Below are 13,829 nucleotides of genomic sequence, written 5' to 3'. Positions count from 1 at the left end.
TTATGAGATAGAATCAACTGTTGCATGGAATCTATGTAATGGCAACGTCCATTCCAACCCCAGACCAGACAGCAATCTAATGCCATCGCTAATGCCAAACAACAATACCAATCCCTTCAGGCGTAAAAACAATCGACTAAAATGATCCACCCTCCAGCGAAGCTAGGAAGGCATCCATGTCGTCCAGGTTTCCAATGTCCAAATTGAACATGTCCTCATCGAATTCCTACAAAAAAAATGTCAATCGCGGTAATCTCTCTCCACCCTCTTCGCTCCCACGACGGAAGCTATCTTACCATCATTTCCGCTTCCTGTACTGGCTCCGCCGCCCTCTCACCAGCCGGCTCTTCCGCACTCACATCTTCCTGCAACGGACGTCAGTAAGCGCAAGGTACCAAATCCGCAACTCAGGAATCTTACATTCACCTCCCCTTCGTCCGACCCTTGGCCTTCCCTAGCCGCCCGCCCTTCCAAAGACAGCTGCTCCGTCGGCTTCCCGATCACCTGAAGCGTTCGTCTGTCAGTAACAATAACAATAACAATAACAATACCATCAGTAGTAGAAGGCCGATAACCATGCCTCATCACTTACAACTCCCTCCTTCTCACCCGACCGGCTTTCTCCTCCTCCTTCTTCTTCCTCTCCTTTAGCCCTGCCCTTGCACTTGACCGAAGGCCGGTTCCACGGCTCCGCCAACCGCGCTTCGGACCCGACGCCGCGGAGGCTGTTGCGGCCGTACATGGTGGTGTTGAAATGCTCCTCCGGCGCCACGGTCGCGTTGACCCAGCCGGTCGAGGGGGCTTCTTTGGGTGGGCGGCCGCGGGGTTTGGACGCGGTTTTGGCGGGGCGTTTGGTGATGCCGGTGGACGGTTTGCTGCCTTTGATGGGTGGCTTGGTGGCGGTGGGGGGAGTGGGGGGAGTGGGGATGGGAGATGGCGCTTGTTGCTGGGTGGAGAGGGTGGGGGGGTCTTGCTGTCGTTCCGGCGTGGGTGGGAAGGTGTGGTTGGCGGTTTGCTGGTGCGGTTGGATTGGTGGAGGGGCAGGAGGAGTTTTGGGGGGGGACTCCTTTGAAGGGCCGGCTGGGAGGCGCTGGCGGCTTTGAAGGAGGGGAGTTGGCCGTTGGAGGAGATGGTTGGGTCGGAGCTTTTGGGGCTCGACGTTTAGGGGGAAAGGAGCATGCTGGTGTTGGGTGATTGGGGAGGAAGAAGCCGAAGGTCGCTGGTGGGTGTATGGGCGAGGTTTCAAGTTAGGGTCCATGGAAGAGGGACCAAAGTCTTGTTGGTACATCCTGGTATGCAATATGCAACGAGCTGGAGGTTGCTCGTAGGTGTTGCGGATAGGTTCCATGCTTTGGCTCGCGGGAGCGGAAGCAGGCTCTTGTTGCTGGACGTTTGGTTGAGGTCTAGCCTCATGCTGCTGTTGCTGTTGCGGGTAGTGCAAGATCGGTTGGTTCGGAGGCGTAGATTCTCCACAAGTGAAGAGGCCAGTGTCCGTGTACTGGCTCCTAGGAGAGAGAGCAGGCCACTGTTGCTGCATCTCTGGACTGAGAAGAGGGGCTAAAGTTGGGCTTGAATCAGGGATCGCCGCTCTTTGACCTACCTGCTGGGTGGGTTGAAAGCTCATGGCGCTGCGCGGCTGTGGACGTTGATCATGCAAGTCTGTAGGGTATCTGAAGAAGCTGCAAGGAGCTTTGGGCTTTTCGACCCCAACCTCGTTTGCCAGGTCATTGTCAGTGGCCGCGTCGAAGTCGAAAAAAGAATCGGCGGCGGTGAATTCGGTCATGGTGGGTAAGGGATTGGATGGCTGTGAAGTGAGGGATGTATGTGATGGTACAGTAGAATCTGAGAAAAAAGAGGGTTTGTAAAGTGTTCAGGGTAATCAAATTCTGGGAGATATTTTGATGTGTGCTGAAAAAAGACAGGAGATGCAGAGCCTTCTGCGGTATATATTTATAAAGGGATATTGGAAAAGGGAATAAAATCTCTGCACGAAGAAAAAATCTTTTACTTTTTTTCCCCAAAGGAGTCGCGACAATGAGCTCAATTGAGAGAGGTGCTGCCTCTGCGAAAGAAAAGTCGACGCGGACTTCAGCTCAAGTATTAACCACAACTTTGTTCCCAGAGTACATACTTCCTTCCGCGCCTTTCGTAAACTCTGGAGTGCCCAGACTCTTTCGTCTTGCCCGCCACAGCGACGGCGCTTTGGCTATTCACAATCTCATCCGATACACACAAAATCGTATAGGCATCCTTCTGATCAGTCACAGCAGTCTTAAAGCTATAGGCACTCAAAGCAAAGAAGTCTTCGCTCGAAGCTCCTTCTCGAATTGTAGTCTTGGCACTATGAAATGTCAGAGACGCGTCTGCCAAGATGCCAAGAAATCGAGAACCGGGTGAAAAATGCTCACCTTGACAAACATATAAATAGATGCCTAGCCCATAAGGCCGGGATGAAGCCGGTCCATGTCAACGTGATCATATTGAGAACTTTTGCTGAGTCACCGTCTGGAATTTGGTAGCGACTGAGATAGGGATCAATAGTATCTTCTGAAAGGATGCGAGGACTTTCCATGGCGACGAGGCTGAGCCACTCATAGGTTTCGAGGGCCCAATCTTCGAAGTCGTCGTTGGAATCTGAATGAGGGGGAGGAATGAAGTTCGGTGCACTGACTCTCTCAGTGGTCTTCTGATGAGGTGAACAGTCTTTGGTCACCGGGTGGTGCTCGATAATCGGCGCGTCTGTCGCTGCTATACTGCACTCAGTGACACAATTGTCGTCGGGTTTTGCACTCGCAATAGCCTTACTGGGTTCAGAATTTGAATTGAGATCATGGAAAAGCCAAGTCACTGAATGGTTGAGAACATTCTTCAATGCCCATACGATCCTCTCGAAGCCTTTTTTCCCGTGCAGCATCGATGGTAATCGGAGATTTATATCGACTGCTATTGGTCCGAGATTATTAAGCCAAGACTTTACTTCACAGAGAGACGGTACCCACCATATCGAGTCTTGAGATGCTTTCGTCCCGCGTCTCGGACAGGCTGGCCAACTAGGCCGCATCGTTCGTACTTATCTTTTGCGAGCTCGAGACGAAGTACGCCTGATATGAGGATCAGCCAGCACTCAATGGCACAGCTCGGAGAACAGCTACGCTCGGGGACTAACTTGCCGTCTTTGAGGGAATAGCGATCATCTACACCAGGACGGCCTTCGGAGAGCATCAAGATATTGCCTGCAATGAAATGAGCGATTAGCAGGATGACAAAAACATGAGGCGCAATATATGTATGAGAGCACAGAAAATTGTCGCAAGTACCAATCTTGATGTATCTGTTGAAGAAGTCACCCTCGAGTAATCCAGACAGAGGCATGATAACCCGAGAATATTGAATGTTGCTGATCTTCGCTTCGACCTCTTTCCAGACAACATCATACAGCTCTTGAGGGAGAATTAATTGAACCTACAATCTCCATTCAGTCGCCTACCAGGCAAACGTCATCATAGCTTTCATACCGTGTGAGTGAATGGCTGGCCTAAGATGGTTGAAAATGGTTTCTTCGTGGATGGTGGTTGCTCAGGATCTACGAATGGAGGCAGGTTGCCGTGCGACACATACGCCTTTGAGGCTGAGGTTTTGGATTCAAGGAAGCTGAACATGGTGGGTGAGAGGTAGATATAAGGATACTTGGGGGTTTCTATTTTCGAAGTTCTTCTCGTGGTGCTGTTCTGCCAAAGGAGGACTAGTCCAGGAACAGGAATTTAGCGCCCGAGCTGCATGAACAAAGACAAGGATTGTGTGCATGTCAAGTCGACTATTATCGACGACCCGACGAGTCCCTCGCACCTCATAAATTCGCAAATCTGCTTCTATGTTGTGTAGTTATTGTTCTTTTCAGCCTTCCTAAAGGGAAATTTTTGAAGCTATCCAAACCCTTGGCATCCACCCATTGTCTCTCTTCGCCCTCACAATGGCCCCACCCCACCCTCGTCGCCCCATAGCCAAAGACCGTTTCGCCGCCCTCTTCCCAACCCTCAAAGTCCAAACATACCAAGACCCTACCTCTCGAGGCCCAGGCTCCCACACGTACGTACGTCCACCGCCCTCCCCCCTCGCCAACCCTCCTGACGCCCCGCCAGAATCCGCACCATCGCCTGGAACCCCACGGGCCACCTGATAGCTACCGGCTCCGCAGATCGCACGCTGCGGATATGGAATCCCGAGAAGCCGCAGGTGAAGAATAGTACGGAGTTGAGAGGGCACACGGGGGGGGTAGAGCGGGTTGCTTGGAATCCCACGAAGGAGGCGGAGTTGGCGTCCGTGAGCAGTGATGGCACGTGCAGGTTCTGGGATGTGAGGAGTAAGACGTGCACAGCGACTGTGCAGCTAGGAGGGGAAGGATTGACGATCGCATGGGCGGCGGATGGGAGCGTGGTTATGGTTGGGCGAAAGGTATGCTCCCCCTCTCCCTGTCCCTTTGTACGATCTACCCATCGTGTCCTCCAGCTAACGTGCAACCTACCCACCAGGACGATACCCTCATCCCCATCACCATCCACCCGGCCCCAACCGCCCAACCCTCTCACGCCCCAGCGCTCCAAACAAACCAATGCACCTTCAACCACACCTCCCCGCCAACCCACCTCCTCCTCACCCGCGGCGACGGCTCCGTAACCATATCCTCCTACCCCACCCTCCAAACCCTCCACACGTTGCACGCCCACACCTCCTCCTGCCTCTCCCTCGCCCTCTCCCCCACCTCCCGCTACTTGGCAATCGGCGGCTCGGACGCGCTGATATCCCTCTACGATACGACAGACTGGGTCTGCAAGCGCACGCTGACGAATCTGACCGGAGCGGTCAAGAGCGTGGGGTTTAGTTTCGATGGGAGTTTTGTGGTGGGAGGGAGTGATGAGGGGAATGTGCTCGAGGTGGCGCATACCGAGTCGGGCGAGTATGTGGGGAAGGTGGACATTGGGGCGAGCGGTGGGTGTGGGGTTGTGGCGTGGCATCCCGGGAGGTATTGGATCGCTTGGGCAGGGGAAGGGGGTGGGTTGAAGATTTTGGGGGCTGCTGGGGGACAGCTGTGATGAGTGGGGATTTTGCAGGTTTCCTGTTCCGTGTGGAGTGTGAAATGTTTGAGATAGCGAGCGGTCTTGATGCGATAGCGTTTAATTGAAGGCCGTTAAGCGAAAAGATGCAGAACCCTAGACAGCGTGAGGCATTTTCGAAGTTCAGCATGGAAAGCATTGATATGCTAATGAGCGGTAGAAGCTATTTTATTTGCAAGCAACTATGCACATTCAGTCCATGTCCAAGCGGGACCATCATCTATGGAAACGCAGCGCTCAGAGTAGCAAAGCCCCCGTGTTGCTAGAACCATCTGCATAAAGCCAAGCTGCATACCTAAGCTAGTTCTTTCTTTCTCTTCCCAGCTGTCAGTCCATGCCGTCAATTGCACCTGTTTTTCATCATTATCGCCATTGAAAGGAAAAAATTGTTCCATACGCCGACCTCTAGCGCCAGCTGAGCGTAGAATCCACTCATAATTGATGCCAGGACGCCTGCTGTTCAGTAGAGATGCTGGGAAAGGCGCAAAGAGACGATGGCATCGTGTGCTGGAGGCACCATTATCGCGTCTAATGTCATGTACAGGGGACTTCATCCAAATGTTAATCTCGCTGAAAGGAATGGTATTGGAGGTTTGGAGAGATGAAATGTTGGTGGCGATGGGGGCTTCGTGGCCTTGCGTTGCCAGCGGTCATGATTTGTATTGGAGGTTGCTAGTGCCGTTAGACAGTTAAATTGCTGCCAAAGTAGATTGGGTGGTACTTTTTAGCCCACTGCCTTGTCAAGATCGAAGCTGAGGTTCGTGTCAGTGACAGCCCGGAAGACCGAGTACGAAGACCTACCTTTCAAGAACTTCTTGCTTGCATATTTCTTGAAGAAGGCTTCATGCTGGACGGGTTTGTGAAGATAGTCAACCATGAGCCGGAAGACCGGCTTGATCTCATCCTCGGTGTATCCCGAGTAGTGAGCAAGAGTTGCATCCTAAGTTGGTCAATATTGTCACATCTTCACCAAGAGAGCTCATCGGATTAGCATACCCATTCGCCTCGTTCGAGGATCAGACGCGAAAGAAACATCGACGCAGCAGCGATGTGACTCGGGTGGAAGGCCATAAACCTATGATCAACCAAGCTAACCTCGAGCAGGTATTTCCCAAGAGTACGCGTCTGAATGTCATAGTTGTCGGCCTTTGAAATTCTTCGGAGGAAGTTCATCGGGTTGGGATAGCTCAGGTCATAATTGAGCGCGGCCAACACGAATCGCTCTGCCTTCAAGATTTCTTCTTCCGTGAAACCATCATCGGCGACATGCTTGAAGTTTTGCACATGGGGTGAGAGAACCTCCTCATACTTGGAAGCGATGAACATGGCCGTAATACCTACGAGTTGCAGCTTCTCCAATTCCACAACTCTAGCGGACAAGAATCGATCGATGATGTTGATGGCGAGGAACATTGTTTCAGGTAGCAGGTGGAAGCGAGTGTGAACTTCTATCAGCCAGTCGACAAGAACGCCGCGCAGGTGCCACTCCAGGTTGTCTTGGAAGTCCATATAGTCTGGGTTGGGCATTGTGGCTTCCTCGAGGACCTTGAGATACTCGAAGATCTCGCCAACATATTCTGCCACCATGAGAGGGTCATCATAATCTTCCGCGTCCAGATCTACGACGCCTTGTTCAAAGGCTGTCTTGACTTCTGCCTCTTCTTGTTTCAATTCATCTTCAAAGATCTGTTTCTTGGTCTCCACGACCCGCTCCACCTCAGTCACAACTATTTTCTTCCTTGGTGGCTCATTTTCGGAGTCTGCTTTCTCTTCTTTGATCGACTGTTGGCTGCCAGTTGAGCCTGTGTGCCTCTTCTTTGCGGCGGCACCCATCACACCAGATCCACTTGCAGGACGCTTCAGCTCAGTTGATGCCGCTCTCTTGTTGTTGTCCTTGGCTCCAAGTATAGAGCGATTTGAATTCGTACGCGAGATCTTCTGTACTCCAGCACTGGCTGCAGCCTTCGACACAAGTCCGGCCTTCCCACCCAGAGCCTTCTTCCCTTCCTTCGAATCAACCACCTCGTTCTTTGTAACGTTACTTACATCACCCAGTGCTGCTCGTTTCCGTTGCCCTGGTGCAGCGCTCGCGTTTGATATGTTTGTGGTGGACCTCTTGGTTCCCAAGGCTTTCTTGACCATTGCTGCACCATCTTCCGGCACGGTCAAAGCAGCGGCTTTAGCTCTGGTTAGACGTGTCGAACCACCGTTCTCATCGTTCTCGTTGGTGACAGCACGCCGTATCGATCGAGCCTGTTGCCGAGTCAGCCTTCAGGTTGATCCTGTCAACATCCAATACTGATCGAGCCCCAGCTGGAAGCAAACTGGGTTCGCGTCTGTTAGGCATGCAATGACTTACTGGAGGCATGTTGATCTTCTGCAACCACTGAGTATCGCGATTGACTTGGTAGGTCTGTAAAGTTGGCTGAAGAACTCCAACGTTGGCTACGGTTTCGCGGATCTTGTTCTGTGTGACAGCCTACGGGATCGAGGACATGTCAGCCTGAAGGGCATTCCAAAGCAACGATGTGTTCACTTAGTATATGCGGAGCGAGACAATATGGGGGACCGGATTGCTGCAGTTGGGGAAGACAGGGTAGTATTTCTCCGAATTTTGGCGCCTGGTACCATATGGCGGCAGCGGTTGCGATATCGAAGTATGGTCACGACAAAATTGAAGAAAGCTGACAGCTCAAGTCAAGAGGCCCGAAGTCTGCAACAACCTTCGAATGGAAGTGGTGTTGGAGACCACGGGTGTGGAAGGGTTGGTGGAGAGGGTGGGTGGTGATTTTGGAGACGGAGCGTAGAGGTAAACAGCACGTCGCCCTCTCTGCGCTAGCGGGCGATTGGCGTTTAGCAACAAACACCGAATGTAACCGAAGATGCAGAGTAAGTACAGGTCAATGCTGCGAGATTATGTTGTAGGAGGTGCCCACTGAGATGTAGAGTAGGATGTTGAGGGTCATGTACTTTGGAGAAAATATTTGCATTTCTCAAGCTTCTCCGTTGCTCTAAAGGTCTTGCATAGCAACCTCGCAGCAACGCGAGAATTCTTGCGCTATGCCATATCTAGATCATGACTAATCATGACAGGGATCTTGAGTATCCCACGCCGATTGTGGGCATTCAGAGCCTTCAGAATGCGCATTTCATCGTCGGATAGCCGAAGCTATTCCAAGTAGAGCTTAACTATCACGATGTTGCTGCTTCGGCTGCTTCGACAGCCAGTTCAACGCTGCCAAAGCCTCCACACATTCTCTCGCCGGCTGTACCCTACAGAGATTCTTCCACCTCCAGACCCATTGATTGCCAGAAATGAAACCCTAGGCGTCCAATCTCGGCCACAGTATACACCAGAAGAAAGGGGTGTCCCAATACTACGAACCTACAAGCCTCGCACGCCAGGTCTACGACATTTGAAGCGGCCCATCAATGACCATCTCTACAAAGGACGCCCCTACCTTCCATTGACCCATCCAAGAAGAGGTCAGCATATTGGAGGAAGAAACAGTCATACGGGCCAAATCACTGTTAGACATCGTGGCGGAGGTCACAAGAGGAGGATACGGACCGTTGACTTTCAACGACTAGAGCCGGGAAAACATCTAGTGGAGCGGATCGAGCATGACCCAGGGCGCAGTGCTCATATTGCGTTACTTACTCGGACTGTGGGTCAGACGAAAAGTTATTCATACATTGTTGCGCCACAAGGTATGAGGGCTGGGGAGGAAGTGGAAAGCTTCAGGCAGGGAATCCCTGAGAGGCTGATACGGGAGCTGGGGGGTGTTCACGATGCTGGCATGATAGCGGCAAAGACTGCATTCAGAGGGAACTGTATGCCACTCCATATGGTACCGCCTGGCAGCATTGTCTACAATGTCGGTCTCAGAAAAGGCGGGAAAGCACAGCTGTGTCGGAGTGCTGGGACTTATGCGCAAGTGATCAGTAAGAACGAGGGCGATCCAAAAAAAGCGTTATATGTGGATGTAAAATTGCAGAGTGGGGAGATCCGGAAAATTCATCGAGATTGCTGCGCGACCATCGGGACTGCCAGTAACGTCAACTTTCACCGGAGACAGCTTGGGAAAGCAGGTCGAAAACGATGGCTAGGTATTCGGCCCACAGTCCGGGGTGTCGCCATGAATGCGGCAGACCATCCTCACGGTGGAGGTCGAGGGAAGTCGAAGGGCAATGTGCACCCAGTCAGTATCTGGAATCAATTGGTACGTATAGCTGCAATCCAAGTTCGAGAGAGAAGCTAACAGTCTTGCAGACCAAGAGTGGCTACAAGACCAGGACGAAGTCGAATGTGAACAGGTTCGTCGTTTTACCTCGCCCGCGGTCGCAGGGAAAGAAAGCCAAGGCAAAGAAGAAGAAGAAGGCATCATGAGCATTTGGTACCTTAATGCAATGGGTCTCTGTGATCAGCAAAGTCACCTACGTCCATACTTTGACACTATTGGCTGGAGATCAAGGTGTAGATCATTGGCGGGATCCTATCACGACATACAGCTTCAGCAGACAGCTTGTGGAGTGGAGACAGACAGCTTGGGTGTCCATGCACCCTTTCTTCCGGGTTGCAGGAAGATGGCAAATGATTGAACCGGCAGACAAGGATGCTTGTTCTGTCCAGGCTCACGCAATGCGCTTCCGTCTTGCCAATGAGTCCCATTCGAGGTTGTCCCTCCCTCATCACAAATGGAACCGACGATGTGACATATCGAGGCAACCATGTACATAGTCAATACAGAGGACATGTCAAGCAGGCAAACTCCCTATCAGCGCATTATCGTTTAACAACCGGGTCAAGCAACTTGATACAGCACAAAGCACTCCCTCATCTTTTCCACATCTCGAAAAGTTGCTTAGTCTGGATTCACAGCCTAAGATCCCGAAAGATGCTCATCCTTTGATGTGCAATATGCAGCCTTTGGTCGTTTCTTCAGTACCGTTATCCCTGAAAATGATATTGATACTTGATAAGCCTGTCCCACCAGCATTGCAATGGTGCTAGATATGACACAGCCTCACCGAGACGCTACCTCATTGCAATAGATTGCTTCGGGCGCTACTCCATTCTTAGACCTCGTTCGCTGCGGGCCTCATGAGTCTTCGTTCCATCTGCCATCCCACCATATTCCTAGTATGAGGAGTCTGACCTCAAGTGCTTCATTGAGCCAAATCCTACACATGAGCATCGCAAAGCCATGTATATGAATCGAATACCACGACAACAAAGAGACCGAGCCCAGTCCTCGAGGTTTCTTCCTCTGAGAAATCTGCAATGACCGAGGATATTCATCTTGAGCGTGACGATGGATTCACCCGAATCCATTATCCAGATACTTCATGCATCAGTGAGGCAGATTGCAGAATGAGGAAAATGAAACAGTCCTCCGGCACCATGGGGGTGAAGCCTTGGAGTGTTGATAAACGCCAGTCTAGATTGGGCACGCAAGTCTTAGCTGATGCAGACTTCAAATCCTTCGACAACATGAAAACAACTTACTTCCCACCCCGAATCTTAAGCTTTCCTTCTCTTTCTTTTTCTCACTTGTCTTGTGTTGCGTTTTGGAAATTTAGCCAAAGGGGCGGCTACTGTTTATGGAATTATGGCGTCGCACATATTGAGCCTCCCTGTCTTTTTATCGCTACTGCAGCATGGAGCTGTCGCCCGAAACTCATTATGTACGCACTTGCAGCCCAACTGTTGCTTGTCATTAACAAAAGCAATGAAAGCCTCAGCAACGAGCGGTAACCTTTCGATTATCACTCCTACGATATCTACAGGCACATCACCAACCGTTACTGCCTCCCCCTCCCTGACTCGGGCTAGCAATCGATCGTCGAATTGTAATCCATGCCAAATCATCATCGCTTTTGACGGACACAATCGCAATTACTGGTTTACTTCTACTCTGGGCTTGACTTTAGATACGGCTTGGGAGATCATCACCAAATACAACAACACTGCAATCACCAACGCTACCACTAGCTATGGTATTATCAGTTCTGTGAAATTAAGCACAGTAACAGAAGCATCGGCAACAGTATTAAGGTAACTAGCACCAGACGTACGAACCCATCCATGCTTCGTGGGGACTTCCCTACCACAGAAGAACCATCTTTGACTCTCAGCACCGTAGCTACGTGTTCCATCGCCAGCGGAACCCCTTTTTGGCTAGCTAACAGCCTGGCGGTCTTGACAGTGTTCTTAATCTCTCTTCCATTCATGTCTATCTTGGCCAGAGCTTTCAGATCCTTCTCCTCAATGATGCTTGCGTATTGCGAAGCTTCACTTTGAGGCCGGACAAAAGTCCGCCACACAAGCATCTTGGCTCGAAAATCCAACTTCGGGTAATCGATCGTCAGATGGATTCGGGACTGGAAGGCTGTGTCGAAGGTGGATACCCGATTGGTTGTCAGAAACATGACGCCCTTGTAGTATTCAAGCAGACGAAGAAATACTGGACTCGAGCAATTAGCTCACTGGGCGGACCAAATTTCGTAAAGCCAATTGAATCCATCTCACCGGAGACGAGCTTGTTTCGCTCGAGGTCGGAAGTCGTGCGCCGTTCTAGGAAAACGTCGCATTCATCAATAAGTAGGATGGCTCCCCATTTGGTTGACAGTTCGAGCACCTTATGAAGCTGCTCCTCGACTTCATTAGCACTATGGCCAAGCTCTCCGGCGCTCATCGAGTATAAAGGTTTCCTCATTTCCTCGGCCACTGTCATTAATGAGCTAAAGTTTCTGAAGACCAAAACGGTAATGTGGCCTACCCGACTCCGCAGTGAGTGTCTTTCCAACTCCCGGCTCTCCGCTTAAGAGCATAATGATCCCCTGACCTTGTTTTCTACTGATGAAAATACCACAGCAGTCAAGAGTATTGAAACATACCTTTCCCTTCAACTACATCATCGAAACTATTTTCGTGAGATAATTGGCTCTCTACAAACGCCCAGATGATTTCCTTGTAGTCGTGTGGAAGGACGAGTCGCTGGAAGGCTTCCAGATTCCACCGAATCTCACGAACGCTGTCAACATAGAATTGCGCTTTGAAAGTGGATCAGTCATAAGCGGCAGTACTGCGGTGTGTTCAGCGACTTACCCCATTGTTTAGACGTCAAGCAATAACCTCTGACCATTGGCGTACACAGGACTGCTTGATCATCCGTAAGGCTAGTCGGGTCTTGGAATGAATCAGCATTTGGAAAGGTTCAACCAGGATGCTGACATACTTTTTGCTTGCACATCTTTAGGTCTACGCTTACCATTCATATATCTTTGTTCGTCGCGGCCCGTGGCTTCAACCGCGCGAACCGCAGGTGCATGAGGATGATTCTCATCAAACCCGAACTCACTGGAAGAGGAAGGCGGAAAATCATCCTCATTAGATTGCACACCAGAAGGTGGAGTGTCGACCGGCTCGAGGGTAAGAGTCTGTTGGGGGTTGTACGTGGACCACAACTTAGTGTCAATTATTATCCTGCCATCGTCGATCTGCGCACAGTCAGTCACTGATCGATGCAAACTTGAATTGATGTACATTTCGCTTGCCAGAACTGCCAAAGTGCCTTTCATTCATGGTACATAGTCCCGAATATGATCTATAGTGGAATCCATTCAGTTGTACGAAGGATTTTCCCCTCTTCTGTAATGCATCCCAGATTTCGCCAATCCGGGAATGCAGATGAATTGGCATGATGGAAAGCTCAGAAATGGGCTTAATGCCGTCGAAATTGCCAAGAGTAAGAGATGTTGTGACGTATCCAAATGCAGCCCCATCGCAGTCTATGTATCTGCATGTTAAGATGAGGAACACATCGTCCCCAAATCTACGGTAGCTGGAGTCGACAAGCTTATACAAGCGATCCTGACCATCAGATTGCCTGTAGATCACAGCATCGGGCTCGAACAGCGCCCAAAGGTAATCAAATGTGACCAAGCCATTATCGAGCAGCTCCTGTCTTTTCTCGAGGTGGGGTTGTATCTCGCCACTGATCACATTCTGCAGCAACATGATATGCTCCAAGACCAGATCGTCCGTCTCCTCTCTTATCTGCTGCTGAAAGCAATCCCAGCGATAGAAGAATTCATGAAATGGGGCATTGAACGTCAGATCTTTGAGCTTGGTGGTCATTCCTTTGTAACCATCAAAGACAACTCCTAACACCTTCCTGATCAATGGGCTTTGGACCGAAACCGAGTGTAAGACCAGACTCGAATTCTGTGCAACGCTCTTTTCACGACGCACGATGAGTGCGTATTTCTTTGCTTCCGGTGTTTCTTCGGGGTCCAAGTCAATGTCATCAGGACTCCAGTCATCCCATGGATATCTTTCGTCCTCTCTGTAGAGCTCCTTCGAACCAAGTGTCATTCCTGTGGGAACAGGCTGGTCTGCAGCGCCAGGTTTTCTGTCGACGAGGACCTCATCCCTCACATCTTGCGGCGGAGTTGGCATCTCCAAGTCAATCGACTGCATCTTTTCAATTAACGCTGAGTGCGACAAGGGAATTTGTTTGCTGGGAAGTGATGTCACATACCGATGGTTGACTGGCGATATCATCCGCAAGACTGATTTCAATGTCCATGGTGGAGATGGGTATTGTAGCTGCAAATTGATGATTTGGAAATCAAGTGGGTGCTCTTGGAAAGAAGAATAGAAATCCAGCCTTCTCTGCGGTTCATTTGCGAACTGTTTCAGCCGCCTTCTTT

At 50.7% G+C, this 13,829-nt stretch overlaps 6 protein-coding genes across 6 annotated transcripts; 2 read left to right on the top strand and 4 right to left on the bottom strand.

The window, feature by feature from the left end:
- Positions 1-136: 136 nt before the first annotated feature.
- Positions 137-1,783, bottom strand: HO133_002585 (uncharacterized protein; the record flags this gene model as incomplete). The annotated part of the gene is made up of 4 exons (XM_037293511.1): positions 137-226; positions 297-365; positions 421-504; positions 593-1,783. The coding sequence occupies 4 exons, from the start codon at positions 1,781-1,783 to the stop codon at positions 137-139; spliced, it is 1,434 nt and encodes a 477-aa protein (XP_037150340.1).
- Positions 1,784-2,100: 317 nt separating this feature from the next.
- On the bottom strand, positions 2,101-3,659 carry HO133_002584 (uncharacterized protein; the record flags this gene model as incomplete). Its single annotated transcript, XM_037293510.1, has 6 exons — positions 2,101-2,341; positions 2,409-2,943; positions 3,000-3,101; positions 3,153-3,233; positions 3,318-3,462; positions 3,516-3,659. 6 exons carry the CDS (start codon positions 3,657-3,659, stop codon positions 2,101-2,103), a joined length of 1,248 nt encoding a protein of 415 aa, XP_037150339.1.
- A 311-nt stretch (positions 3,660-3,970) lies between these two features.
- Positions 3,971-5,090, top strand: HO133_002583 (uncharacterized protein; the record flags this gene model as incomplete). The annotated part of the gene is made up of 3 exons (XM_037293509.1): positions 3,971-4,086; positions 4,140-4,452; positions 4,530-5,090. The coding sequence occupies 3 exons, from the start codon at positions 3,971-3,973 to the stop codon at positions 5,088-5,090; spliced, it is 990 nt and encodes a 329-aa protein (XP_037150338.1).
- A 671-nt stretch (positions 5,091-5,761) lies between these two features.
- Positions 5,762-7,742, bottom strand: HO133_002582 (uncharacterized protein; the record flags this gene model as incomplete). Its single annotated transcript, XM_037293508.1, has 6 exons — positions 5,762-5,783; positions 5,833-5,863; positions 5,913-6,051; positions 6,108-7,364; positions 7,471-7,590; positions 7,740-7,742. 6 exons carry the CDS (start codon positions 7,740-7,742, stop codon positions 5,762-5,764), a joined length of 1,572 nt encoding a protein of 523 aa, XP_037150337.1.
- A 566-nt stretch (positions 7,743-8,308) lies between these two features.
- On the top strand, positions 8,309-9,501 carry HO133_002581 (uncharacterized protein; the record flags this gene model as incomplete). The annotated part of the gene is made up of 2 exons (XM_037293507.1): positions 8,309-9,334; positions 9,385-9,501. 2 exons carry the CDS (start codon positions 8,309-8,311, stop codon positions 9,499-9,501), a joined length of 1,143 nt encoding a protein of 380 aa, XP_037150336.1.
- Positions 9,502-11,117: 1,616 nt separating this feature from the next.
- On the bottom strand, positions 11,118-13,705 carry HO133_002580 (uncharacterized protein; the record flags this gene model as incomplete). Its single annotated transcript, XM_037293506.1, has 7 exons — positions 11,118-11,123; positions 11,190-11,578; positions 11,602-11,841; positions 12,012-12,167; positions 12,353-12,614; positions 12,661-13,590; positions 13,658-13,705. The coding sequence occupies 7 exons, from the start codon at positions 13,703-13,705 to the stop codon at positions 11,118-11,120; spliced, it is 2,031 nt and encodes a 676-aa protein (XP_037150335.1).
- Between the last annotated feature and the right edge of the window lie 124 nt (positions 13,706-13,829).

This window comes from Letharia lupina (genome assembly GCF_014066315.1).
Source record: "Letharia lupina isolate WasteWater1 chromosome Unknown contig_15, whole genome shotgun sequence".
NCBI classification, from domain to species: Eukaryota; Fungi; Ascomycota; class Lecanoromycetes; order Lecanorales; family Parmeliaceae; genus Letharia; species Letharia lupina.
Note: the sequence above shows the minus strand (reverse complement) of the source record. Positions and strands in the feature narration are given on the sequence as shown.